Raw genomic sequence first — 27,580 nt, forward strand, 5'->3', positions numbered from 1 at the left:
CACCTCATGTAAAGAAGGTTACCTCGGTTCTGAGCAGAATAGTATCATTACCACCCATTCCTTGCATGCAGTGCATCACTGACTGCAACAGCAACACATTTCTCTTTTGCAACAGTGCCCCATTTCCCATTTACTCAGTGAAAACATTTTGTTCCTCCTTGGATAGAAGGAAAAGGGTTGGTTTGCCCTATGCAATGTGGTGGAGTTTTCTTTTCAATATGCAATATTTCATGGTGCTAGTATGCAATATTGCCAGTATGCAATATTTCATGGAGCCAGTGTGGCGTAGTGGTTAAGAGCCGGTGCACTCTAATCTGGAGAACCAGGTTTGATTCCCCGCTCTGCCACTTGAGCTGTGGAGGCTTATCTGGTGAACTAGATTAGCTTGTGTACTCCAACACCTGCCAGCTGGGTGACCTTGGGCCAATCACATTTATTTAGAGCTCTTTCAGCCTCACCCACCTCACAGGGTGTTTGTTGTTGTGGGATGGAGGGGCGGAAGGGAAAGGAGATTGTAAGCCCCTTTGAGTCTCCTTACTGGAGAGAAAGTGGGGTATAAATCCAAACTCTTCTTCTTCTACATGCTGAAGCTTCTTTTTCTGTCCAATATCTATCTTGACTACCTTGTCATTTATTTTGGCGTTCTTATTTTGAACATTACCACAAGTTTCCATGGCAAAGACACTCAAGGCTCAGCTGGACAGTTGCTTGACTAATAGAGAACAGAGTAAAAAGGAATAAAAATACATTTATTGATGCAGTCCATTTTGTTAAAAAAAAGGAAAGGAAAAAGTCCAAAATGACACATAAGTGATTTCTGTGCAGGCTCTGCATTCACTCCCCTTCTGGCTCCTCCTGTAAACAAAGTGAAAAATGAAACTGATAATTTTCAAAGTTCTCACAAGAGGTGATGTCTTGTCAAGATCAGTTTCTAATAACCCAGTGATTTCTGGATTAAAGTGACAATACTGAGGACCAAACCGCAAGGTCAGCAAAATCACATGGCAAGGTCTTCCTGGTGTATACCACTTCTGACTACAGGAGGGAGCCTGTTTTTGAGTGATTCTTCCTTGTAAAAATACCAGTTCTATCCTAAATTCATTGTCTCGTGCAGTAATTTCTACATGTAGGGTTTTTTTTTTAAATGCAGATCACTCAGCTATGTAATATGTCTCCTGAAGTGAGAGATCTGAAGTGGTACAGTCCCAGAGGAACTCTACCATATAATTTTGTTGACTGTGGAAATCAGTCCTGAGCATTACTGATCAGTGTGATTGTACAACTGGTGTGGCAGTGATCAGACGTTGTTTTAAAATGCTGTCATGACAGATGTGTCCACACATCATGCTTTAACAAAACAGAGGTATGGAACTCAGCACTGAACTAGGAATCCTACATATTTGTTTAAGGTAACTACAGATTCAAGATCTTCTAATGCATCCACAGTATGATCATCACCATCATTCAAGGCAAGCTCCTATATGCCTACAAATGAATTTCTAGATGATATGTTAGACTGCACTACCTCTGGATCAGGGGAAAACATCTAGTGATGATAATGTAGGTTGTTTCACATTTCTGATTGTTTGGTAGGCAGGAAATGGAAAGTACTGTTCAACAACCTATGGGCATGTTCTGGATACAGCGGGGTAAATGAGAACATAAAGCTCTTTGCTTACCTTGGGGCAATCACTCTTTCAGCCTAGCCTACATAGGGTTGAGTCTCAAGATGGTTTTTTGCCAGTGAACAATTCTTTCTTTCCCCTGGAGGGCTTCACTTGGCCCCATGCTGTCCCTGAGGGTCCCCTGGCCCCAGAAGCAACCTTTCAGTGAGTTCTATAAATATTGCTCCCTCTTCTGCTGGCAGAAGGGAGCTATATTATCTTTGGATCCAACTCATAATTTTTATTTGCTGAAACATAAATATGACATGTGAGTATACCTTAAATATCACCAAGTCAGGGGGAACTGTGGCCTAGTGAATATTAAAAGATGCTTCTATTTTAGGGGTGTTCTTTTTACTATTTATTGGTCAGTATGAACTTACTTAGCTGGGAAGTGTTTAAACTTTTAATTTAATCTGTTACTATTTACAATCACTGGCCATCACAATATAACCTAAATTTACAGACAAGATAAAAACCATATTGTATTGAAAAAATACCTAATACATCAACATGAAGGTTCTTCAAAGATATCATTTGTGCTCCTACACCTACCCAATAGTGAACATGTTTGAAAGCACAGAACAGATTGCAGCATAAGAAATGAATAACGTAGAAGGAAATCTGCTCTAGAAGCATTATGAAGGGGGACAATAGTATTTAATATCCTCCACCGCTTCTAAAAACACATACCGCATTAGTGATATAATGAACATATGAAACTGCCTTATACAGAGTCAGACCATTGGTCTTTTTAGTTCAGTATTGTCTACTCTGACTTGGCAGCAGCTCATCATAGTCTCAAGTATAGGTCTTTCACATCATCTACTATGTGGAGATGCCAGGGATTGAACCTGGGACCTTATGCATGCCAAGCACATGATCTACCACTGAGCTACAGACTCTCCCATGGAACACTGTAATATTTCCCATCCATGTAAGCTGTCAGGATTGTTTGGAAACTTATATTTGTGAGTGCCTTCTAAGGAAAGAGAAAGAAGAAAGCACACTTGACAATTATGGTTACTTCTGAATGGGGCGTATCATATCATAAACTCACTGGAACTTATTTCTGCCAGATCACCTAGTGACCTGCTAAACAAAATAATTGTGATTAACTTCTTTACTACAGATTGCCTCCCAGCCCTTTGTCTCAGAAAATATACATGCCACCACCTTCCCCTTCAGCAGACGAACTCCAGTAACAAAAGCCTTCTGACAGTGCATCGTTAAAACTACAAAGGTGTGCTTAGACTTTACAATCCTGACCTTAGGAAGGTAATCTTCATCATCTTCATCATCAAACTCCCGATCCTGAAAAATGTAAGATTGTAATATACTGAATGACTTGAAATCATTTGCAGAAAAGTTCATAACATTTCAGACTACTGGACATTGTTTTGCTCTAGTACAGGGGTAGGGAACCTGAGGCTCTCCAGATGTTCAGGAACTACAATTCCCATCAGCCCCTACCAGCATGGCCAATTGGCCATGCTGACAGAGGCTGATGGGAATTGCAGTTCCTGAACATCTGGAGAGCCGCAGGTTCCCTACCCCTGCTCTAGTAGCTTTTTGAGAGATTCTGATGCTAGTGTGGTTGATTAATAAGTTCTTTGCACCTTGAACCTAAACTACCTTGACACCAGCTGAGTATTTTCCCTTGGATCAGTGATAAAGGCACAAACAGCACCTTGAGGCAGAGTATTCTCATCTACAGGTGAAAGAGATGTAGTATTAGAGTTTAACAGGATCCTTTATTTAGCCTCAAGAGGAACTCTAGAAAATATGGCTGCAATCCTGCAAAGAGTTAGGATACACAAACCTAATGTAGTTTGCATAAACTTGCCTGGGTGTTATACTCTTTGTTCTGCTGCTCTGACTATGAAATGGAGGTTCAGAAGTGTGTCACCAGAATTTTCCTTCTTCCCCGGCCAATGGCCCCCTTACCTGGTCTGTCGGTAATTTAGCGCGAGCTCGTTCCCTGCGCTTGAGCTCATTTTCAATGACCTCAAAGAACTCTTTTTGGACTCGGGCCAGGATTTCTTCAGGCTTTTCCTCCTGTATTTCTTCCTTGACCTCTTCCTCCTTGCCTTCAGTTTTGGTTCGCTCTTTGAGCCGCATTTCACGGTGCCGGGCCTCTAGAATCTTTTCCCGCTTTGTTTCCCGCTCAAACATCTGTGATGCACAAAAGGTTGCGGCTGAAATGGTGGTACATGTTTCCCAGATATATGTACGTGTGTGTGTGTGTGTGTGGGGGGGGGGATGATTTGGACCTGCACTGCAGTGTGTAGAGAGAGGCAGCTTAGACCTTCCCTTGGTGTCATTTTCCTGACCTGAAATGACTGCATGGGGGAAGAAAACGGTTTTTCTTATTTAGGAAATGTAACGTGTACCTGATCACTACACACAAACCCTCAGGGACCTGTTTCAGGTCAGGGAAATGGAACCGGGGAAAGATCTAAACTCACCATCTCCACAGTTCCAATACAAATTGAACTTATGCATACCTGCGAAGTGCAGGACTTCACAACATGCCTCTTTACACAATCTGGGGACGTGCTGAGAAAAATGAACCGTGTAGTTAGGGCCTTAGGTCTTCTTGTCTTTCATCCCTGCTTGTTTCTTTCCACTCCCTTGCAGCCAAGTGTCTTCATTTGTTTATGAGAGTCTTCACAATTCCTTTTGGAGAAGTGTTCAAGCAACTCAGTATGAGGCAAACTACACAATATGTTTTGTCACATGTTCACATCAGTTTGCCTGTTCCTTGCAGCCACACTGCAGCCGAAGGGAATTGTTTCTATTTCTTAAAAAAAGGATTGGAATGGTATTGCAGGGAGGGGGGGGGGGGCTCCCGCTTCCCTCCAATCACTTTTATTGCACAGAAACTGTGGCCCCTTCCGCACACGCAAAATAATGCATTTTCAAACCACTTTCACAACTGTTTGCAAGTGGATTTTGCCATTCCGCACAGCTTCAAAGAGCACTGAAAGCAGTTTGAAAGTGCATTATTCTGCATGTGCGGAATGAGCTTGTGATTGTGTGTGTGTGTGTGTTATTCCACTGATTTTGCTGCCATATATGCTTCATGCACAAACTAGTATAAACAAGTAATAAAATGTATTGTGACTACATTCAATTGCTGGCATGTTAACAATGCATATGTTAGTATTAGTGTAGTTTCGATGTGATTATGGCCCCTTCAAAATCCCTCCCCGCACATACATCATGTGTACACCTGGCCCCAGATGCATGAGATTTGAATACAAACTCCTGTTCAGCTGTCAAGGTTATGTATCTCTCAATCAAAACTATCTTACAGGATTGTTGGGGTGGGGGGAGAACAACTGGACAAACCCATGTTTGCCATCCTGAGCACAGTAGAGAAAGGACAGGATAAAACATGAGGAATTAATGAGATAAAAAAATAAAATATGCAACATTTCTTAAGAACATAAGAACTAGCCTGCTGGATCAGACCAGAGTCCATCTAGTCCAGCACTCTGCTACTCGCAGTGGCCCACCAGGTGCCTTTGGGAGCTCACATGCAGGATGTGAAAGCAATGGCCTTCTGCTGCTGCTGCTGCTGCTGCTGCTGCTCCTGAGCACCTGGTCTGCTAAGGCATTTGCAATCTCAGATCAAGGAGGATCAAGATTGGTAGCCATAGATACTAACTGTACTTTACTAACTGTAAGGGAATGAGTTGGGATCTGTATCTTTCATCACTAGTAAAGGCACTGACATGACCTACATTTCACATAGTTATAATAATCAAGCCAAGAGGTGGGAAACTGGCATTTTATGTTTTTAGGACCAAGAAATCATTCTATTCCAATAATACAAGCGTTTCCTCCAGGAAATATATCCACAACCCATGTAATAAAACAGTGCATTGGATTATAAACAAACCTTAAAAGGTGGTGAGTAAGAAACAGAAGAAATGGACATTAATTTTGTGTTTTAAGGAATAACAGTTGGATAATATAGATCCCTCTTAATGTTGCAAATACATTAGCAGGCTGGCCTGCAGGAAGGGCCGTGAGATTTTAGCCCCTCAGACTCAATTGTTTTGACACTGCTGAGTAAGTGGATGTGGCAACGCCCAAGGAAAAGAGCTGGAGGCAAGAGTCACCACTCACTGCAGAAGCCAAGTTCTTCTCATTCCGCTGCAAAGTGCACAGGCCTGAAGAAACTTCCAACAGTGTCACCGTGCCCAGCTTGGAACCACAGCCAATAAAGCGGCCATTATCCTGCAAACGTAGGCTGAAGAGAGGATCATCACAGACCTGTGAAGGAAAAGCCAATTCAGAAAAGAAGGAGTTTAAAAGGTCAGTAAAGGACAAGGGTCCTCAGCATCTCAGCAGCTCTGAGAGTCATAAAACGATGAGCCCACAGGGTGTAAATATTTGAAACAAAACAAATAAATTATCCCAGAAGAACAAACTGACACCAGAGTGCCTGCGATTCTTTAGGTTTTTATTTAGATGCCATTTAGATGCGATTTTTTAGGTTTTTATTTAGATGCCATTCTGTTACCCCTACCTGCCTATCTACACAGCAAGGATGGCTTCACTCACAAGTTTTTACTACAACAAAACCGATCTCCACATTATAAAACACTAGCAGCAAAGCCCACTGCAGGGGAGATGCAATGGGCCCTGGCAAAGGGTGGAAGAGGAAGAAATGGGCTTTACTGGGGCTGTAGAGCCCCACTCCCCTGCAACGCTTCCCACCTACCTGGTTCTGGGTCTGTGGCTGGGGGGTGGGAGTGTGGAAGGTGTGGCTTGCGGTAGGTGAGAATAGGGGGAGGGTGGAGAGGAGAAACTTGGGGGGGAGGGCGGCAAGGCTTGGGGTGGGGGGGAGGATGGAACAGAGTGGCTTGGGGTGGAGGGAGGCTTGGGGTGAAAATGTGAGGTGAGGCTTGGGGTGGCAGGAGGGTTGGATGGTGAGGTTTAGGGCGTGGGGTGAAAATGTGAGGCTTCGAGTGGAGGGAAGGTTGGAAGGTAAGGCTTGGGGTGGAGGGAGGCTTGGAGAGGGAAGGCAAGGCTTCGGGGCAGGGTGGCAAGGTGATGCTTGGGGTGGGGGAAGGTGGAGTGGGGGAGGGTTGGAAGATGGGGCTTGGGGTGTTGGGAGGATTGGACCGTGTGGCTTCAAGTGGGGGGAGAGTTGGAAGGTGAATATTGGGGTGGGGAGAGTGGAAAGGTGAGGCTTGGGATGAGGGGAGGTGGAATGAGGATGCTTGGGTAGGGGAGGCGGGAGGGCTTTGGGGGGCCTGTGGAAGGTTTCTGGGGGCCTCCAGGAGGGGATGGAATGTCGCCCAAAATGGGGGAGTAGGATTCATTTTGTGGAGTGTTCGTTGTCCCGACATTCCATTCTCTTAGCCATTTATTGTTTAGGATTTGAATTTTTTTTTTGCAGGAATTATATGCGTTTGAAAGCCAAGCACGTGTAATCTTTTAAAAAATCAGCACTTCTGTTACTTTCAAGCACCGTGATGTACTCAGGTGAACAAGTAAGGTAAGTTGCCAGTTTATTTCTTCATGCCTTGAGCATATTCACTGACAGCTTTAACAAATGAATCAACAGCATGTTCAGATGCTACTATCAGAGTCCTGCTGAAACACTCCAACATTCAGTTATGTTCAACATATGCACCAAGCAGAAAGATCTTCCAATAACTATTCCACCTCCAAGAACAAAAAGAACGGGAGACTAAAAAGTGGAGGAATTGCTTTTCTAGAATTACCTTCAGCTTCAGGGTAGGGTTGTTCTGTTTGAAGAGAAAGTCCCAGATATCAAGGGTCCCATCCATCTTGGTGGTAAAGAAGACAGCTGGCCGGGTGGTACTCCAGCAACCATCTGTGAGGTAAGACATGTGCTTTCTGCCAAAAAATACAGTGTTTATTGGGGCTGTGCTGTTTCATCCCAAAGGAATCATTTAAAAAACCTGCTTTCATTGATTATTGGAGAGTGCAGTTTTACACAAAGAACAAAGCTTCACAGAACAGCATCAGACACTAAAAGTGCAGCCAATGAGACAAAATGGTAGGGTCGACCTTTCATCACTTCTGTAGGACAGAAATTCAGCCATTCCCTTGTACCTCTTGGGAGTAAGAAAACATATTGTCAGCGGCTGGCTTTTGACCTCCATATTCTCTATTTCAATAGCTTCCACTATTGAAACTAGAGAGGAAAGTGTCAATAGAATTACTTATGCAAGACTCAGACATCAATTTAAACTATAGCCCTCTGGATTCTCCTGTTACCTCCCATACCACCTGTTCATTTTCTCTGCATCCTCCTTATACAGCTGCCTCCAATCTCAGGAATGAAGCAGAATGTTGATTTCATAGTACTTCCACACCCAGGAAGATATTCAATGGAGACTCATGCATGGCCCAAGCTATCCTGATCTGAGGATTACCGTTATCTTTTTATTTATTTATTTGGAAACTATATAATATGCCTTTCAACAAAGGCCTTTTCAACTCTCAAAAGGGCTTACACATAAAATAATCAGGGCCCAAGGCTTATCACATCAAAAACAGAACTTTAAATTGGACCGGGTAGCAAAATAGTAAACCATGCAAATGTTTTAGAATGGGGCAGTCTGTTTATACTGATCTGCATTTATCAAGGGATGGGCTGAGGCATTTTGCACCAGCTGAAGCTTCCAAGTTGTTTTTACAGGCAGCTCTCATATAGAACATGTTTTCAGTAATCCAACCTGGAGGCCACATGACTGACAGGAAAAAGATCAAAAGAAGACGCTACTTACTTGGTCCACATGATTGATGATTCTTTGCTCTCTTCTGACCAGATGCGTGCAGTCCAGTCTCCAACTGTCAAAAAATTCTTGGGGTAGAAAGGATTCCTAGACAAGGCGTATATGGGGCCATGGTGTCCACTGTACGTGCTGACAATTTTTTCTGCAGGAGTCTTGGCCTTGCGGTTGCCGGAAATCACTATCCCTTGCTCTGTCCCCACCATAAATTTGGTTGGCTGTTATTAGAAACACAGTAGAACACTGTTGTTACTTGAACACAGGGCTTCTCCTTCACTGAACAAAGACCCCCCCCCCAAGACACTTGGATAATTCTGTTTGCTTCTAGTTAATCACGTAGAGTGGGAAAGCCAGGGATGTTGGATGAATAATTTCTATAAATATTGGTAGAAGGTTCAAATGAAGAAAATAACAGAACCTGGATAAGGAATTTTGCACAGGCACTGCCAGGTTCACAATGCTTTCTTACCCAGAATTACTCCAGTTTAAGACAGCTGATAAAAATTTCACCAGCATGACACATTTACTATACTACTTCATAAAATTATTGAATGTTAGCTAGTCCTTTAACAAAGTTAACCCCCCCCCCCCAATTTACATTAGCTTTTTGCCTATATCCATGCAATGACAGGTCAGAGGCTACAAAATACTGCTTATTTTCGGATACACTCTGAATGTTGGTCTAAAAAGGATGACTGATGGTTATAAATAAAATTACTGCAGGCCTACCCGAGTAAGGGGAAGAAGCACATTTTCCTTGTGACAAAAACTAAATCTCATTCTCATTATGCTCCCCAGACTCTAAATAGTTGTGCTCTTTTCAAATCTTCCTTGCAAGTGGGGTTTGATTGGTGGGCGGGATGGTGGATACACAGTGTAATTATCAATTTAGCTTCCCTGCTGGTTCACAGCAAACCTGCAGTCTCAGCGATTAGGAGATTGCTTGGCCATGTAATAAAGAGATAAAGATATCTATCAAAATGGATTCCATACTGTTTGTAGATATTAGACCCATTACAAACAGCAACTGATTCCTAAACCCATTCTAAATAACAGCCATTTTAGAACAAGAAACGTGAACATAATGTTAGAAAATGCTTTCTACAGTACATTGGTATTTAGAGTCACATGATTCCCCTGTAAAATTCCAATTTACAAGACACAGTTGCCTGTCATTATTGCCCTGGTATGATACCGGAGACCTCAGGTGAGATTGAAAGGAAGACAACACGCTACTTTATTTCATTCACTTCTATAGAAAAAGAGGAAACAAGGGTCTTAAGACAGTAACTACAGGAGATAAAATGTTAGTCCCTGGGAAGGTTAAATTTTCTGCTAAGCTCAGTAGCACTCAACTGAATTTGAGTAATAGATCTGTGTTCAGCTTATGATAAGGATGTTCAGGTAACAGGTACATGAAAGGAATATTCAACGCCTTCATGAAATTACTCCCTACACTGTCAATGTCTTTGGACACTTTCTCTCATTTTTGGTTATCCACAGATACAGACTGCCCAGCTTGGTGAGGGAAAATTCATTAGCACTTGCAGTCTCCAAATCATTATTGCATTCAATCAGCAGAAATAATGTTCTGGGGCTGAATTTAATTTCCGAAGTGCATTTAAAAAACATCTGTACAAGGTGCAGACTGCTGAAAGAATTAAGGGGAAAGTACTTGAGGGCTTTTAATGCTGCGCACTCAGAGTGTGTGTTAAGTGCCACCAAGACACTTCCAACTCACGGCACCCCTATCAATCAATGCCCTCCAGAACATCCTCTCATTAACAGCCTGGTGCAGGTCTTACAGACTGAGGGCCATGGCTTCCTTCATAGAGTCAATCCATCTCACGTTGGGTCTTTCTCTTTAGCCCTTATTTAATAATTGGTGATCTTCTGTTATGGTGTTCATGAACTGACTGGCCTCTGGGACAAGCTGCAGCTGTCATACTAGTGATCACTTCAGAGGCATGGCAAGGGTTTGGAAAAGTGCCCGGTGCACTGGGGAGTCCTCTGCCCCCATCCTGCCCCAGAACGCCAGGCAAGGCCCCGGAACGCCCTCACTATGCGCGCCCGGTGCACTGCACCCCCTGTCCCCTTGGAGCTACGCCTCTGGATCACTTTGAATATTCTTTTTATTGTTTTAAGTGATTCCATGGAATTATTGCTACTTTGCTACTGTTGACTGAAAGAAGCAATAACTCATTGGCTTTTTCCCCATCTCTCACTGCACCAAACTGAGTTTGGCTATTTTTGCTTATCCTGGACCTACATAGCCAAGCCCTGGATGTTTTCATATGCAGTCAGGGCTAAAACAATTTGAATTTCTTACCAATGCTGTTCCTCATGAGAGTACTGAAGCAGGAGATGGGAAGTACCACTTCAGCAACTTTCTTACCCCTATTTTGTAATGGCCTGCATTTTTATCCTGTATGCAGTCTGTTGCAGGGATAAGTAGCCCTGTGCATGGCTGGTGAAGAGCAGCACATCAGGCAGTTGTGCTTGGCAGGGGTGGCTCATTTGTCATACCTTGTCCTGTGTATCCACTGATTTTCTAGTTTTTTAAACATGTATGACTTTCCTTCCATGTGTGCACTTCTAAAACGTATTTAGCAACTTTGCAATGACTATGACTCATTAGCACTCATTCAGCATTAGGGCTGAATAAAACATGATGCCTTATTGTCTGTCAAGGGGCAAAATAACTATCTACCTGAACTCTGACCAACCACTGACAAGTAACTGCTCCTTTCTGGTGTAGAAAATGCTAGTTGCCCATCAAGGTTCTGAGTGACGTCTGAATGGAGAGACCCTGATTTAATGATTCTTTCCTGGCTTTTTCTCTGGTAATCTCTCCCCCTCAAGCAAAATAAGGAAATCAATCCAACCAAGGCAAACCATGATTTGTATGATTGTCTTTGAACTGAACACTTACAGCAACAACTCTCCTGCTAGTGCACTAATACCCTTCTAGGACTCTGATCACAAAGTGCCTTTTAAGACAGGGTATTATACACATTTTTACAATCCACGGCAATCTTCTGGACGGTTTTGTGTCATTTTGGCTGATTTTAATTTAAAAAAATATTACATGACTTCTGTTTTGGGACTTTGCTTTGGACCAACCTGGAGCCACTATTCCTAAGTGTGTACACTGGAAGCAAAACTCTAATGTTTCATAGTGACATTTCTAAAGCTGGCTTATTTTACTCCCTTGAGCCAATGCATATTCTATATGCCCGTGGGTTACATACGTCTGGTCAAGTACAACCTTTATCTCCTTTGTTTCCCAGCACAGAAGCATATTTGTAAGTTACCTATTCATGTGCTATGTCAAGTGATCATAGCACTAAAAGGTGAGAAATAGTGCAATTAGTAGATAGGCAGCCCCATCTGAAGCCCAAGGCAGCTGGGAACAGTGCTACTGCCATGTTGCCTTGTTGCCTTCAGAGGGCTTTCAGGTAGTGTGGGCAGGCAGAAAAAACAGAAAACATCCTTAGACACCTAAAAACCCTCCATGAGGCTAAATGGACTTACATCACTCTTTTGGTTGACATAAGTCTGGGGTGCCAGCTATAGTGCCCATGGCATGGAAGCCCAGGAAGGAGCCAATTATAGTTGGCTTCAACCTTGCGATTGTCCCACCCCCCTTTACTGGCAACAAACTGGATGCCAGCACAGCCCCACAGTGGCAACAGTTTCTGGGTTTTGCTGCTGCCGAGCTGGGAGGCATCTGGATGCCCACACGGTTGCTCCCTGAACCCGTGTGGCTGCCCCTTATGCAGCAGAGGGGGCAAATGCATTTGCACAAGGCATGCCTCTTCCCCAAGCTCCTCCCCCTCCACCAGATGGGGCGGAACGAAGCCAAGGCTTTCCTAGAGCAAACACATAGGGGAGAATTCAGAAAGTACTCACCATGGTTGGCTCATATTCCAGTGAAATGGCTCCTAAAGCATTTTCCAAGATTCCTTTCCTGCTGATATCCATCACCAATGTCTCAGTGGGCTCAGAGAGTTTACGAATGTCCCACCACAAGACCTGGCAAACAGAAATGCACAAAATTGCTGCTGCTTTTTGGGCCACATTATGGTAGTTTCAGACTGCCTGCATTTGAGAAAAAAATCATAAGGTCATCTCATGGCGCTTTCTGCTATTGCTTGGAAGAGATGAAAAGCAATGGACGATTACCTCAGAAACAAAGCTTCAAATGATTCGGCTATTGTGTGAACTGCAAAAAGCCTCAGGGAGCACAAAAACCTAATGTCTGATCCGCTGCCCTAACAATTACAGCATGGAGCTGGAGTCTTTTGTGCTCATTCTGTTTTGGGGTCCTATATGATACCTATCTGCTTTCCAACTAGTGTTTCCAAAAGAAGAAGGAACAAGCTGAGCTGCACTGACTGTGCCTGAGAAAGCTTAACTCCTGACTTCCCTGAACCACCTATGTTTCACCTCAGCCCTCTTCCTTAGCCTCCTTCTTTTCTACTTCTCTGAATCACTGAACTGCAGGGGTGAAAATGATACGTTAGCGCGACACACTCTCTGCCCTCAAGTGCCCAGAAGGAGATTTTAACCTCCAAAACTTTGACAGCCTGTCCCTTCAGGCTTTGAGCAGCCCTATCTAAATGTTTCTTTTTGAAAATGTAGCATGAGAGCCCCAGAGAGTGGGGGCGGGGGCGGGTGGGAGGTTAAGACTTGGCGGGCTGGCTGTGAGAGGAGGGGAAGAGGTCCAGGGCAAAGCTGTGCTCACTGGCAAATCTGTCCTGCTCTGGCAGCAAAGCAAAATTAAAACTGTACTAGAAGTGGTCTCGCTTGCCGTGGAAAGAATGAAAAGTGAAAGTGAGGCTTGAGGAAGTATGTCAGTACAAGAAATTTTGCTGTGATGGACATTCACCCCCACCATGCAGCAAACATGTGCATAATTGACCTATGACTTCTAAACACAGGTAAAGTAAGAGCCAAAGTGCTCCACTGGCTGTGGTTGGTTTCCAGGCTGCATGGCCATGGTCTGGTAGCTTTTGCTCCTAACGTTTGGCCTGCATCTATGGCTGGCATCTTCAGAGGAATGTCACGGTAAGGTATGCTTCTCTCCATGGCACAGGGTGCTCCGCTGCCTTTCCTGAGCAAAAAACACCAATTAGACTATGGCTTGTTGTTACAAACGGCCCCTTACCTGCCCATCAGTGGAGCCAGAGAAACAATCAGTTCCAGTCTTTGACTGCAGCCAGATCACATTGTACACGGGATCCCGGTGGCCAAGTTCAACCACGGTCAGCTCCACAGGCAGAGCTCCCTTTCGGGTGTCCCAGTAAGCTGAAGGGCAGGAAAGATAGTCAAGAAACCTAACCACAAATTAGACACCTTCCTCCTTCCCCTTTTTCAGTTGTGGGATTTGTACCGGAAGGTCACAGTTTCTTTCCTCAACACTGTCAGTTGTTCTGTATTAAAAATTCCAGTGATCCTCTCCTGTGTCTTAAAAAGGATAAACTGATTTGTTACAGGACTAGAGATCCTAGCTCACAGGTGTCAAACTCCAGACGTTATGAACTACAGTTCCCATAATCCCCTGCCAGCATGATGGTTGCAGGGGATGATGGGAACTGTAGTCCACAATATCTGGAGGGCTGTGAGTTTGACACCTATGTCCTAGCTTGTGTTATTTAATATCTATGAAGCTCCTGGGAAAATAATTTCAAAAGGTTTGTCTAAGTTCTTCACTCTAATCTCAACACTCCAGTCGTCTTGGGAGTGCTTTCAAAAGCGATGCCAGCCTATGAGCCTATTTTAGTATGAATGGAAATCTTCTGTGTCTAATAAATGGAATACAAAGGCAGAATTGTCATGCATCCATTCCAGTCTATCTAGTATTTACATTTGATTCTCAGACATAGAAAATGGAACAGTTTTAAGATTCAGTAGTACTGGCTAATGCTGCCAGGAAATGCTCTGTGCCTTTCCCTGTATTTCTTGCATTGACAGAGATAAATGAGCCAGTTAACACTTTCCCTCTGCAGGCAAATCGCATGTCATTGGTCTGCTGGCTGTATGATTTAAGGATATTAAAACCCTCAAAGTGATATCAGCAGTGATCTATGATCAAAAAGTTATAATTGGTGACACTTTGTCTTAAAGTAATAGGGTTCTAATTTTAATTGCATGTGAAAATTTTAAACAGTTTCTTCTCCTTCCCCTTCATACTGCATAGTCTGTTGGATGTCTTCTTTCATTATTATCCAATGGCATACTCCAGTTTTGTGGCATTATTATTCATTGTATATATTACGAATACACTGCATTGTTTTTAGAGCATGGTAATCCACCTTGAAACTCAGCAGATCACAAATGAATGAATGAATAGACGATACACTGGAAGATCTATGACCAAATAATCCCAGAGTATTTCGAGTTCAACTACAGCCATGCATAACTCAACTCAAATGGGGCCATATGTGGAACAGGGGGGTGTTTTCACAAATTACTATGTGCTCCCCACACTGTTATGTCACTTTAAACAAACAAGACAGACAAAAATGAGGCATCAATATTTTTTTTCCTCCACAGGGCTAATGACAGGACTTCTTTTGTGATCCTTTTGCCTGATCCTTAAAAGACCCCCCCCCCCTTTTAAAAATAGGCAGCTGGCCAAGATCTCTGCAGACAAGAGGCCTTTGCTGTTTATAGCTCAGTTATAATTAAGGAAGTGGAAGTGACAGAATGCATTTCACTGGGCCATAACTGCCTGCCTGGGGAGTCCTGTGAAGGACAAAGTGAGATCAACTCTCTCTTCAATCACCTATGGAGTGCCTGATAATGTCTCTGTAACATACCCCCTGTCACATCTGATTTCAGCTGAAAATGGCAACCAAAATATAAAGGGAGTAAAATTAAATCAAAGGGCACATATGTCTGAAAGAGTACGAAGATCATAAATGGGCTTGGCAAAGCGGGGCCTTGTGGAATGCTTAACAAAGTAATGCAAGATCATTCTTGTTAATCGAACAGGGCTATTAGGAAGAATGGGGGGCTGTGTGCCTCCTGGGGAACACTGCAGAGAAGCAGCTATGTCTCATACAAGTTCCACTCTGAACTGAATCTTCAAGAATACTCTTGCTGTTACAAATATTACCTGCTGGTTCACACTGTGCCTCCATAAAGGCATGCAGCTAGACAGAAGACAAGCGGCGGCTTTAAAACATCCTATTGGCAGGGTTCAATATTCGCACAGATTGGCACAACCAATCCCGGTGGGGAACAGGATCGCCCAGGAGTACTTATGGCACAGAGTGAAGAATGACGAATGATCAGTAAAGGAGACCCAGGGCCATTTTATCTCATTTGCCATTCCTGACAGGGTCAGTGCCTATCCAAAATAGAGATGTGTGTGTAGTCAGAGATTTATGTTTTGTTTGCAGTAATTTTGTGCAGCTGTGAAGCAGCTAGTCCCTTCGGCATTCAGATGTCACAACAAATAGTTTGTTCTCATGTCTGCATGGTCCTTCCTGTCTCCTTTCATTTAGGGAGTGCAACAGAAGGCCTTTTCCTAGTTTCAAAACTGTTGAATCAAAACTCCAGTTCACTGTGATGCAGGTGCTGGAAAAACTGGAGTCTGTTTGCATCCTGTAAACTGGGAGTCGATTAAATGAAGATTTAGAATTCTCGTTTGTGAGGAGAAAAGAAACTCCAATTGGCCCAAGAACTTGCACTGTTTATTTATTTATTTAGAAAATGTGTATACTCTCAGCCTCAACCCCACAAATGCAAACTCTCCATCCCATTTTCCCTCTTCTGTAATCAACCTGATTACAATGCACGTTGCACTGCTGCGCTCTTAGTTCTTTCTGCGCAACACCTCTCCAACCTTTTGACTGGGATACAACGACTCAGAGATCTATGTTTCAACTCATATCTGACAAAGGTAGCTTTGACTCTAAAAAGCTCATACCTTGCAAATTATGAGGAGGAGGAGGAGTTTGGATTTATACCCCACCTTTCTCTCCTGTAAGGAGACTCAAGGTGGCTTATAAACTCCTTTCCCTTTTTTCTCCCCACAACAGACACCTTGTGAGGTAGGTGGGGCTGAGAGAGTTCCAAAGAACTGTGACTAGCCCAAGGTCACCCAGCAGGAATGTAGGAATGTGGAAACACATCTGGTTCACCAGATAAGCCTCCACCACTCAGGTGTAGGAATGGGGAATCAAACCAGGTTCTCCATATTAGAATCCACCTGCTCTTAACCACTACACCACGCTGGCTCTCTAAGGAGCTACTGTGCTAGAATCAACCAGCATGGAGAAGTTCTGTATAGCTGACTGGAACAATGAGGCTGTTACCCTTTGTACTATGATAGCTCTACCAAACAACCCAGAAGGAAGGGGAAGAAAAGGAGCTAGACAATTGTTTGCAATAGCTACTCTTATGGAGAACTCTGGGGAGTGTGCTCTACACCTGCAAAGGCAACAAACTAGTTAAAGCTCTTGACAACAACCATTAAGCCTGGATATTGAAGAACACACAGTCTAATTCTTGTTACTTCTAGTTTTGAATACCTATTGCTGGCTGATCCAAAAAAGGAAAAACTCATGTGCAGTTTGAAAGTTACAAATATTCTGAAACGAGCAAGAATACGTCCATCCAACAATATATTATCTATTTCAAAGTACATGCTACATTTTGTACAGCCCTCTTCCTTTATTTCCATCTCAGCACTCTAGGATTCAAGGTTTGTTGACTGAAGATTATAGCTCAAGCCAAATAAGTGTAGAATGGATGTAATATAATGACACCACTCAATCATTCATTGTGCATCTATTTCACTTACCAATCTGTCCATTGTAGCATCCTCCAATCAGGATATGCGAGTCTTTGGGGTTGTATTCCAAACAGATCAGGGGTGAGGAGGGCCGAATAACCATTTCTGGTTTGTTGGGGGTTTCTAAGAAAGACAAAATGTACTGTGACAAGGAAGGGAAAAATGCACTGTTCCCCTTCAGACTCCACATTCTACATATATATGATGTACAAAGCAAAAGATTTAACATCTCTCCACACACACATATACACACACACACACACACACACACGGCTGCCTCAACAATAATCCTTTCCCAAACATGTTCGAATTGGGAATGGAAAAAATTCACCTGACAGCTCAGATACACGGAGGGGAAGGACAAAGGAACAAGAAGCAGAAGAAGCAGTACAGCTAAGCTTTAGAAGCTGAATTATGGCCAACCAAACTCAGGATCAGAGAAAAGTTCGGCCTCCTTCACAGCATGCAGGGCAGACATGGCAGCAATTAAAGTGCACTCTGCAGAACACAGTCAACATCAGCCCCAACCAAGCCCTATCCATAATTATGAAGTAGGCTCAGAGGCGTAGCAAGGGGGAAAAATGCCCGGTGCACTGGTGCCCTCCGCCCCTGCCCCGCAACACCCCCCCTTACCACATCCACACAGGGGTGTGCACCCGATGCATTGCGCCCTCCCCCACCCCCTTGGAGCTACACCTTTGAGCAGGCCCAGTTTCTACTGTCCCTTGCTTACCTAGGTCCCATATGTAGGAGTCATAGCTCATGTCTTTCGAATTCCGCTGGAACTCTAGGCAGGAATAGGCTACTGCCAGTTTCCGACTTCTGTCAGGATGCCAGGAAAGGTGTGTGGCTGTTCTCTTCACTATATTTGGGTCCCTTTTGGACAATAAAGCAGAAGGTAATGGCACCTCGTAGGTCATGCAGTGAAATCTCACTGAGTATGAAATTTGCACTTGCATGAAATTTGCACCTCAGGGAGGCTTGCAGCTTATCCATCCTCCAGTTTCTCTGGTTATGGCTGTTTCAAGCCCACCAGCTAACGTCCTTGTCCGTTTTCCTGAGCCATGGGGTGGGTGCCAGATTGGTGAACAGAACTCAGAAGCACCGTATGTGGCTCCTGGTCACTGTTCAACCTGAATGGATTAGGAACAAATCCTGACTGCTGAAGAGTTACCTGAAAACATTGATCGTTTTTGCCGATGGGGGCTCATCAGTAATCCCTGCTGCCTCCTCTTCCTCAAAGTACTCCTCGTAGATATTGATGGCATTATTCTGTTTAATGCAGTGATCCATCAGCTGTAAAATAAGCAATGGAATCGATCAATGGACGGCCAGACAACCATCTCTGGAATGTTCTGGGGAAAACCAGCCTGCAAAGCAGCACTGCCTAGCTTTGCTGTAGAATGATGTACAAATAGGGTATCGCAAAGGATCTTACGCTGCCAAGCTGTGTGATGACATTAATATAGTTCTCATCCTTCTCCACTTTTTTCCGGAAGCGAATTGTCTGTTCCATTTCCAGAGGGTTGACATCTTTAGGCCAGCCACCTTCTAAATGGTTAATGCCCCGAGTTTCCATCTCAAACCGTTCTGTATTAACCTATTTCAAAGGAAAACAAAAAACCCCTGCCTTCAGTGTTTTTACCATTAGAGGCCAAACTGTTCTATTAGAGACAACCATTCACCACAAGGGCTGTTAATTCCCATTGTGAGTGTACATGAAAGCACCTAGTACAATGTGCCACATAGAGAGAACACTGACTGGGGGAATGGCCTTGCATCTCAACAGTGATAAAGGAACAAAACTGTGAACCACAACCAATTAGGGTGAGAAGGCAACACCAGTGGATGGATGGGCAGATGGATGGCCTGACTCACTGTAAGAAAACTTGGTTTGCTCATATGCCAACCACTGTAGGCTATAGTATATCCAAATGCTTCTCACTTGGAGATCCCTCCCATGTATGGAATCATGTGGAGAAACTTCAGTGTAAACCCTGCTGGCTACAGAGATGGTATAGAATTGTGACCAGCCAAACTCAAGGTGAGATTGGGGAGGGGGTGCTGTTTTTAGGAAGCAGTGTCTCTACCTGTGAAACTTCCACTATAGCAGTGATGGCGAACCTATGGCACGGGTGCCAGAGGTGGCACTCAGAGCCCTCTCTGTGGGCACGAGCAAACAGAGTTCATCAGGTGGTGGTGGTGGGGAATCCTCCACATCTATGAGCTGGCCTTGGCAGCTAGGCTCAATTCTACATTAGCATTAAACCTAAGACCTAGTTTTGGGGAAGCAGTGTAGGAAACCCTGTTAAGCGCTGTTAAACCCCACTGATTTTCCTGCAAAGAACTAAAGCATGATCCTTTACCTGGGAGTAAGCTCGGTTGCTGGCAATGTGGCTTGCTTCTGGAATGCCGTAAACTCCTCACTAGAATTAGGTGGATTCACCCACATTGGAAGAGAGTTGCCACGGTTGCTTGAAAGCAAAGCCACCGACTACTCTCACCAAGCACTCCCGAAAGTAGCATGCGACGTTCTCCGGAGCCAACCATAATTTTTTTTCACAAACTAAAACCTCGGCAGTATTCAGGATTTAGATTGCCGTGTTGGCACTTTCGCGCGTCAAATAAATTGGGTTTTGGGTTGCAGCTCTTGGGCACTTTCGGTCTGCAAAGAAAGGTTAAGCCGCATCACTGCCCTATAGAGTGCCCTAGCAGTACAGGCCAAAGATGGAAGGTGACTCAGTGGTACCAATAGGGAGAAGGCCTGCCTGGGGATGTCTCCTGTCAGTCATTAAAAGGCATGACAGCCAGCCTCACCTTTCCTAAAACAATCAGGAAAGACAAAGCCTAGCCTGGGAAACCAGTCTCGGCCTCAGGACTTCAGCACACCTGCCTCTGGTTCAACAAAGAATATTCTAATGCAATCAAGGTTTATGCTTCAATGCACAAATCTTATCTTCTTCCTGACTTCTCTGGGAAAGATCAACTCCATTTGAATCAAAAAAGCCCTGGAGCTGTGACTTCATCAGTTCTACCTCAAATCTAATCATTTCTGGATGCTCCCCAGGCTTAGGACATTAAGTTAAATTTCCTCCTTTTGTCCTCCTCCAAAGGACAAGAGCCACCTTTGGACTTAGCATTTCCTGAGGGCTCGATTTTTCCTATAACTAGACTGCCCACCTTGCAGTTCGTGTTCAGTATTTCCTAGACTACACTCTGGTCTGGCTATACTGTTCCCAGTGCTGCCTTTTATTCTGTCTCACATGGGTGTTGAACTCTGCTTCTCTCAGACCATTCTTCTTCTAGATAAGGTTATTATCGCCTCTCCCCACAAAACGCCGATCCATTCCAGATCTATCCCCTAAACTGTACCTACATCCTAGGACTTTCTGAATTCTCCGTGTGGTTGCGTTACCATTTGTGTGCTTGCACGTTTATTATTTTACGTTTTCCAAACAAAACTTATTAAACTTTTACTCTTGGACTCCTGCGGATTTCTAAAGAGGAAAACCTATAAAAAACAAAGGTGGGGAAGATCTTGTAGTTGCCCCCTCTTGCAAAGCAAGGTCTATCCTGATAATTCCCCACTGTAAAAGGTACGGACCCTACCATTTTGGGTAACAGATTAGTGGCTAATGAGGACTGGAGAGTGCTAGGACCATCCTCAATCTGCCATGACATTTACTGGATGACCTCAGGCCAGTCACTATTCTCAATTTAATATACCTTACAGGGTTCTCGTGAAGGTACCATATGGGGGTAGGAATGTAATAATTAAGATACAAACTTAATAAATAATTTTCAACTGTAGTAGTCTGACTACTCTGGGAAGACAGCCAGAGCTTATTGTCTCTACAGGACCTCCTCTTATGGACAGAACTTGTTGGAGAAACCTCAGGGTGAACTACGGTGTATTCAGATCAGCCTGCAATGGCTGCCACATCAACATACAAAGCTGCCTTGTACAGAATCAGTTCATGATGTCCACTTGGACTACCAGCAGCTCTCCAGTTCCTCAGGCACACAGAGCTCTTTCCCAAGACTGTTCAACTGGAGATGACAGGGACCGAACCTGGGACCTTTTGTGCACCAAGCATAAGTTCTGCTACCAAGCTATGACTCCAGCAGCTGGTTTCATTAATTCATTTCCTGTAACCCTGAAAATGAGACTTAATTTTCCCCTTGAAGGACAACTTGCTTGGCTGACCTGGCAGTGCTGGCTGCTCTAGGGCTGGAGCCAGACATTTTATTTTAATAGACTGTGGAAAGTGGTTTGAACCAAGAACTGCTGCTTGTGGCAGAGACATTCATTAAACTATCATCACTGGTTTGGGAGGGTTATGTAGTGCTTCAAAAATATCCAGTTCCCATGTGTTCAGAAGCAACACCGGGATAAAAGAAATTAGTATGGCAAAGGAAACCATACCTGGGAGATATTATTTTAGTCAGGTTAAGCCAGGGCTGGAGTGAGGGGAAACTGTGCCCGGGGCATGGGTGTACCCTGCGCCCCTGCCACACCCCTGCACGCCCCTGCCCTGGAACGCCCCCTCCACCCCCCCACACCAGCGCACGCCTGATGCGTCGCACCCCCCCTTGGCGCTACGCCACTGGGTTAAGGCTATAGTAATTTCCAAGCATGACCAATGACTGAGAAAAAGAAATCACTGATGCACTTCCTTTCCCATGGCTGGTGGGGAGCCTGACAGATAAACTTTACAATATTAGAATAAACGTGGGAGGCATGGCTCCCTCTTCCTTGTAATAACTGAATGCCAAACTATTAATAATCACTAGAAGAAGAAAAGAACAGTTTAAAAGTGACCATTCACTATGAAGATACAACTTTAGATGAAAATGCCACTTCTGGTTTTGCCATTCATTTTGTGTTTCTGCCTGTGAGTGGGTGCATGTAAAGTGTCATCAAGTCGCAGCTGACTTAGAGCAACCTCTGGTGAAGTTTTCAAGGCAAGTGATTAAGCAGAGGTGGTTTGCCGTTGTGTTCCTCTCCAGAGACTTCCTTGGAGTACCAATCTAATTTAGTTTTCAAGATCAAGCTATACTATACCATTCTACATCCCTGCCATTAATTACAAAAAATTAATTATATGTATAGCATTTGGTTTTCTTGTTCCACTTTTTATTTTAGCAGGTCCAAAAGATTACACTGAACTATATTCTACCCCTCCACTAAGGGAAGTTGGAAGGCTTCCTGTAGCCGAAGGAGCCTTCCTCTGAACTTAGGAGGATCTTCCTCGAAGAAGAAGAAGAAGAAGAAGAAGAAGAAGAAGAAGAGGAGGGGGTGGTGGAGGAGGAGGAGTTTGGATTTATGGGTCCTGTATGGAGACTTAAAGGGGCTTACAATCTCCTTTCCCTCTCCCCCCACAACAAACACCCTAGGGTGGGTGGGTGTGGCTGAGAGAGCTCTGAAGAACTATGACTAGCCCAAGGTCACCCAGTTGGCATGTGTTGGAATGCACAAGCTAATCTGGTTCACCAGATAAGCCTCCACAGCTCAAGTGGCAGAGTGGGGAATCAAACCCGGTTCTCCAGATTAAAGTGCACCGGCTCTTAACCACTACACCATGCTGGCTCTCTACTTTAGTCGGAAAGAGGCTTCTGTGGTTGGAGGGTAACGTAGTACCCACTGAATTGTAAAAGGCTTCTCAAGCAGAAAATTCATACGCAATAGATAGTTGAAGTGCTGTACCTCATGCTCTGACATATCACTTGCACACTGCACTCCAATATCAATGGGGTCTCTTTCTATAAAATTCACAGCTTGCATTGGATCTGGATGAATATCCACGTTGATCTCTGCTGGCCGGTCGCAAAAGTTGCATTGTCGTCCGAACTCGCTACGCTTCTTCACATAAACATATACAATCTCCATGGTGCCCACTGCAGATGGGGGGGCGGGGGGAGAGGGGAAGGGGGAGCAAAAGTGCACATCACTCCTTTGATATCACTTTTAACTATTGTTATTTCAATGCAAAATATGCATTCTACAAAACAACATTGTGTAAGGAAGGAAGTAGCCTTTGTAGCAGGCCTGGCATGATACCTCCCAAAGATGGAAGCAGCAGATTGTTGCTAACTGAATGAAAGGTGGTGAGGAGCAATCCATACAGGTCAGGGGTCTGCAACCTGTGGCTCTCCAGATGTTCATGGACTACAATTTCCATCAGCCCCTGCCAGCATGGCCAATTGGCTATGCTAGCAGGGGCTGATGGGAATTGTAGTCCATGAACATCTGGAGAGCCACAGGTTGCAGACCCCTGGTATAGGTGAAGTGATTGCCCAGTGCCAAAAGCAGTGGTGAACTTTTCTGGATGTAGGTTCAAGGAGTCTATGAAAACACAATTACCATGACAACAATTAGAAATTACTTTTGATAGAACAGGAGACAAATAACAAGGGATTTAGGCCCAGTGGTAAGTAAACACAATTTTTTTTGCTAATACATATTATCCCAAAGGAATCTTATTTGCACAGGAGGGTTGTGGAATTTGTGAAGACAGAAGGTTGCTGGGAAAGGATTCCATACCTCTTGGGCGCTCAGAAAACATGCCACTGCTGCTTGACAATATATGTGCTCATTTAGAAAATAATCCTACTCACGGCCTGATCCGATGCATTTTATTTATTTATTGGGCTTAATATACCACCCACCCCCGAAGGGCTCTGTGCAGTGTACAAATGTAAAACACCATTAAAACATAATTACAATTAATAATTAAAACCAGAATATGTAGCATCACAACGAAACCAACAGATGACAACTCAGAAAAAAGACCTCCTACCCGCCCTGGGAGGGGACTGGGCACAATAGTAATGGCAGCCAGTTATGATATCGTGCAAGGGATGGCGGAGGTGGGGGGTGGCAGGTCAGAGACCAGCCTCCCCAAAAGCCCAGTGGAACAACTCCATTTTGCAAGCCCTGCGGAACTGTCCAAGGCCCCGAAGGGCCCTGATGGCCGAAGGAAGAGTGTTCCACCAGGCAGAGGCCAGTGCAGTAAAACAGTCTACCTTCCTTGCTGAAACTCCAAATGGAATTGTGCAAATAAATGCAATCAATCAATTGAGACATCTAGTAAACAATAAAATAAGACAAGAGATTTGAAACAGAGTAAAAATCATTACACTTGATATGTCAAGCAATGCAGAAAATGGAATTCAAACATAGATGGCAATACAGTTAGAGCAGAAGAATACAGTGAACAGATAATGCATAACATACAGTGATAGTCTACAGTCCTGTTCCTTTATAAAAGGTCCTTCCTGAACATTCCATCATCATATAGCCCTATTACTTTTATAAAGATGCTCTCTTGAGCCATTCTGTTTTACATCATAAATAAGAATGGCAAGAGTTATGGGAACTTCCTTGACATCCCCAGAAAGTCCATTCCACAAAATGGGAGCAACAACAGGAAATGCATGTGTATGGTCAGTTGCTGATGTTAACCATTTGTTCTCAACAAGAACGAAAATGTCCCCACAGTATTTCTGAGGTTCAAACTATAGAACATATTCTACTTTATTGTCCTAAATACGAGGGGTCTAGGTCCATCCTTTTTTCTTTGCTTCCTGCAAAATTCAGGAAGGTTATATTTTTATTAAATAATTCTTCCTCTTTGATTGTAACCACTGCAGCTAATTTTTTCCTCGATATATTGGAATAATTTATTTTGGCTTGTTAATGTTTTCATTTTGTTTTTCCTTCCTTTTTCCTCTTAATGTGATCATTTGTTGGGCAGCATCACTAGAAGGATTGAGCCAGTGACTTTACAGAGAAAAGATGGTTGTATTTACAGTTTCAGGCTTCAGTAACTGGAACAAAGGCTCCACACTTTTTCAATTCTGCAAACTATATAAAACAGTTGATGGGGAGGGCATTTTTATAACACTAATATAAAACAGGACTGCAATTTGTGTCACAGTATATGCTATATACATTATTGATATGCTGTACTTTCATGCTCTTACAGCACCTTTTTTTTTGTAATTCCATTTTCTGCATTGCTTGATGTGGCATGTCTGATACTTTTCTGCACTTTTCTAATTTTTGCAATGCTAGTCCTACTGCATTGCTTATTAGATCTCCAAAGCGATTCAATCACATTGTTCTCTATCATGTCATCCATTTTGAGTCCAAAGTATTTATTTATTTGATTTTTACCCTGCCCTTTCCTGACAAAAGTCAGGCTCAGGGCAGCTAAAATGATGTAGAATGTAGATAAATACTCTCTTCAAGCATGTGAATTAAAACATTTAAAATCCTGGCCAGGCAAAGACTAAATTTCAGATGGCGCTGCTGTAATCAAGGAAGAGGGAAGAAGGGGAAAGGTGGTAGGTGGTTGGGGGGAACAATGGTGAAGAAAAGGGCGGGGAAGGAAGGCCAGCTGGATTGGAACTAAGCCGGGTCCCTCAGGGCCTGGGTCTCATTTGAAAGGGAATTCCACCTGACCTGCTTGAAGTCAGCAAAAAACTGATAAATAAATAATAACATATAAATAAATAATAAAGTCAATAATGACTGGCTGACCACCACTGTCCTCATTTATCCCCCTCCCGCACCCATAAGAAAATTCTGACTATAGATCTGCCTGGCCTGAATGTTGCCTCTTCTTTCTTATGGTATCACAGCTCAACGTCTTTTCCTTCATTGCACTAAGTCGTCACAATCAGCATTGTGGGATGAACATTGGCAAGCACAAAGGTCTGAGTTCTCGCATGTAGAGTTTCCAACCTCCCTGCGGGGGCTGGAGATCTCCTGTGACTATCACTGATCTTCAAGCAACAGAGATCAAATCACTTGGAGAAAAGGGCCACTTTACATAGTGGAGTGTATGGTTTGTAAGTTGCACCCCATTGGAGTGCCTCCCCTTCGCAAATCTTCCTCCTCAGGCTCCATCCCCCACATCTCCAGGTATTTCTTAACCGGGAGCTGGCAACTCTGCCCACGTGCTTGTTACTGCACAAGGAAAAGGAGGGGGGAGGGTTAAAGAGTATCGCAGCCTTCAGCATGCGGCAAAGGGGCTGAGCTCTACAGGTCCCGCAGGTTAAGAGGGAGAGAAATGGCGGTGCAGCGGCTCGGGGGTGCTTTTGCGCGTCTTTGCGCAAGGAGTTTCCCCGCCGCCCCCTTCCTTACCCGGCTCCTCTCTCGGAGCGCAGTTTTCGCCGATTGGAATGGTGTTTAATCGTTGCCTAGCAACCTCCGAAAGGGTCACGTGCCAAGCTGGGCGGAGATAATGGAGCATCGTGGCGATAATTCATTATTGGAGGGGAGGGGAGGAGCGGAAAGGCTTTCCGACATGATTTTTGCAAGTTCTCATGACTGATTTCATTTCATAACCTTTATTGGCATAAGGAGTTAAGGACTCTATGGCAGCGTTGAGTAGTAATGCAACTACTGGACTAAGGGACATTCCGCACAGCATATTTATAACGCGTTGTAATCTTAATAAATTTGTGTCCCGTTTTTATAAATAGAAAACGAATTTGGGAAGTCTATGGTCAAATCTCACTCAGCCACGAATCCCGCCTTGGTTGGGAGATGGTCCTTTTCTCTAAACTTGATCTGCCCCACAACATTGGAACAATAAAATTGGGACGGGATGCTGGGCACCTGGCTCGTGCACAAAGCTGTGCAGGAAGGGTGAAATAAAAAATGTTGATGGGCTGATTAGGGCACCATGTCGGAGAGGAGCTATTATGAGAACGCATCTCTGTTTTGCAGCCCCGGGGTAAAATTCTGACGGACATGTGCGATTACAGGGAGTATTTCCCGGTCAGCTCTCGGGGGAGTTCGAGCCGGAGCCCCATTTATTTAACTCTTCTGAAAGAGCACCAGTGGCAATCGTTATAAATGGAAATCACCAGTGGCAATCGTTACAAATGAACTCATTTCATAAGGAAAAACTATTTCATTTATAACCATTGCCACTCCTTATAAATATGCTGTGCAGAATTAGGGATGAATTAATGGAGTCAGGGCTTCGCAATATGGTCACTGAATAAGAAAAGTAAAACCTCCAACTTAAGTCAGTGGCTGACTGTGCCTTCAGTTGCCTTCCTAATTATATTAACAGTGCCCTTGCTATAATAATAATAAAAGTATTATTTTCACCATATGTGGTCTCTTAAACTGACATAATTCAGGACCTCATCATGTGACATGAACCATTCATTGCATTTCTATGTTTTAAGGATCCTAAGGTTTAATGTATTGTCGAATACATTATCCTAAGGGTTGTCAAGTAAACTTCTTTGGCATTTAGACCCAGTAGCAGGCACCATATGCCTAATGGAAATTTATTCTCAGTAAG

General features: G+C 43.8%; 1 protein-coding gene and 1 non-coding gene across 2 annotated transcripts; both read right to left on the reverse strand.

Annotated features, from left to right (window-relative positions):
* Window positions 1-730: 730 nt before the first annotated feature.
* Window positions 731-26,464, reverse strand: DNAI2 (dynein axonemal intermediate chain 2). Its single transcript, XM_048490546.1, has 14 exons — window positions 26,404-26,464; window positions 22,960-23,150; window positions 18,691-18,852; window positions 18,427-18,548; window positions 17,986-18,128; window positions 17,262-17,375; window positions 13,617-13,756; window positions 12,359-12,481; window positions 8,441-8,664; window positions 7,409-7,544; window positions 5,802-5,948; window positions 3,612-3,839; window positions 2,934-2,978; window positions 731-855 (listed from the first exon to the last, which is right to left on the reverse strand). The coding sequence occupies exons 2-14, from the start codon at window positions 23,140-23,142 to the stop codon at window positions 835-837; spliced, it is 1,788 nt and encodes a 595-aa protein (XP_048346503.1). The 5' UTR covers window positions 23,143-23,150; window positions 26,404-26,464; the 3' UTR covers window positions 731-834.
* Window positions 2,498-2,572, reverse strand: TRNAA-GGC. Its single transcript has one exon. It is a non-coding gene; the product is annotated as a tRNA-Ala (tRNA).
* Window positions 26,465-27,580: the final 1,116 nt, after the last annotated feature.

Source organism: Sphaerodactylus townsendi, linkage group LG03 (assembly GCF_021028975.2).
Source record: "Sphaerodactylus townsendi isolate TG3544 linkage group LG03, MPM_Stown_v2.3, whole genome shotgun sequence".
Lineage (NCBI taxonomy): Eukaryota > Metazoa > Chordata > Lepidosauria > Squamata > Sphaerodactylidae > Sphaerodactylus > Sphaerodactylus townsendi.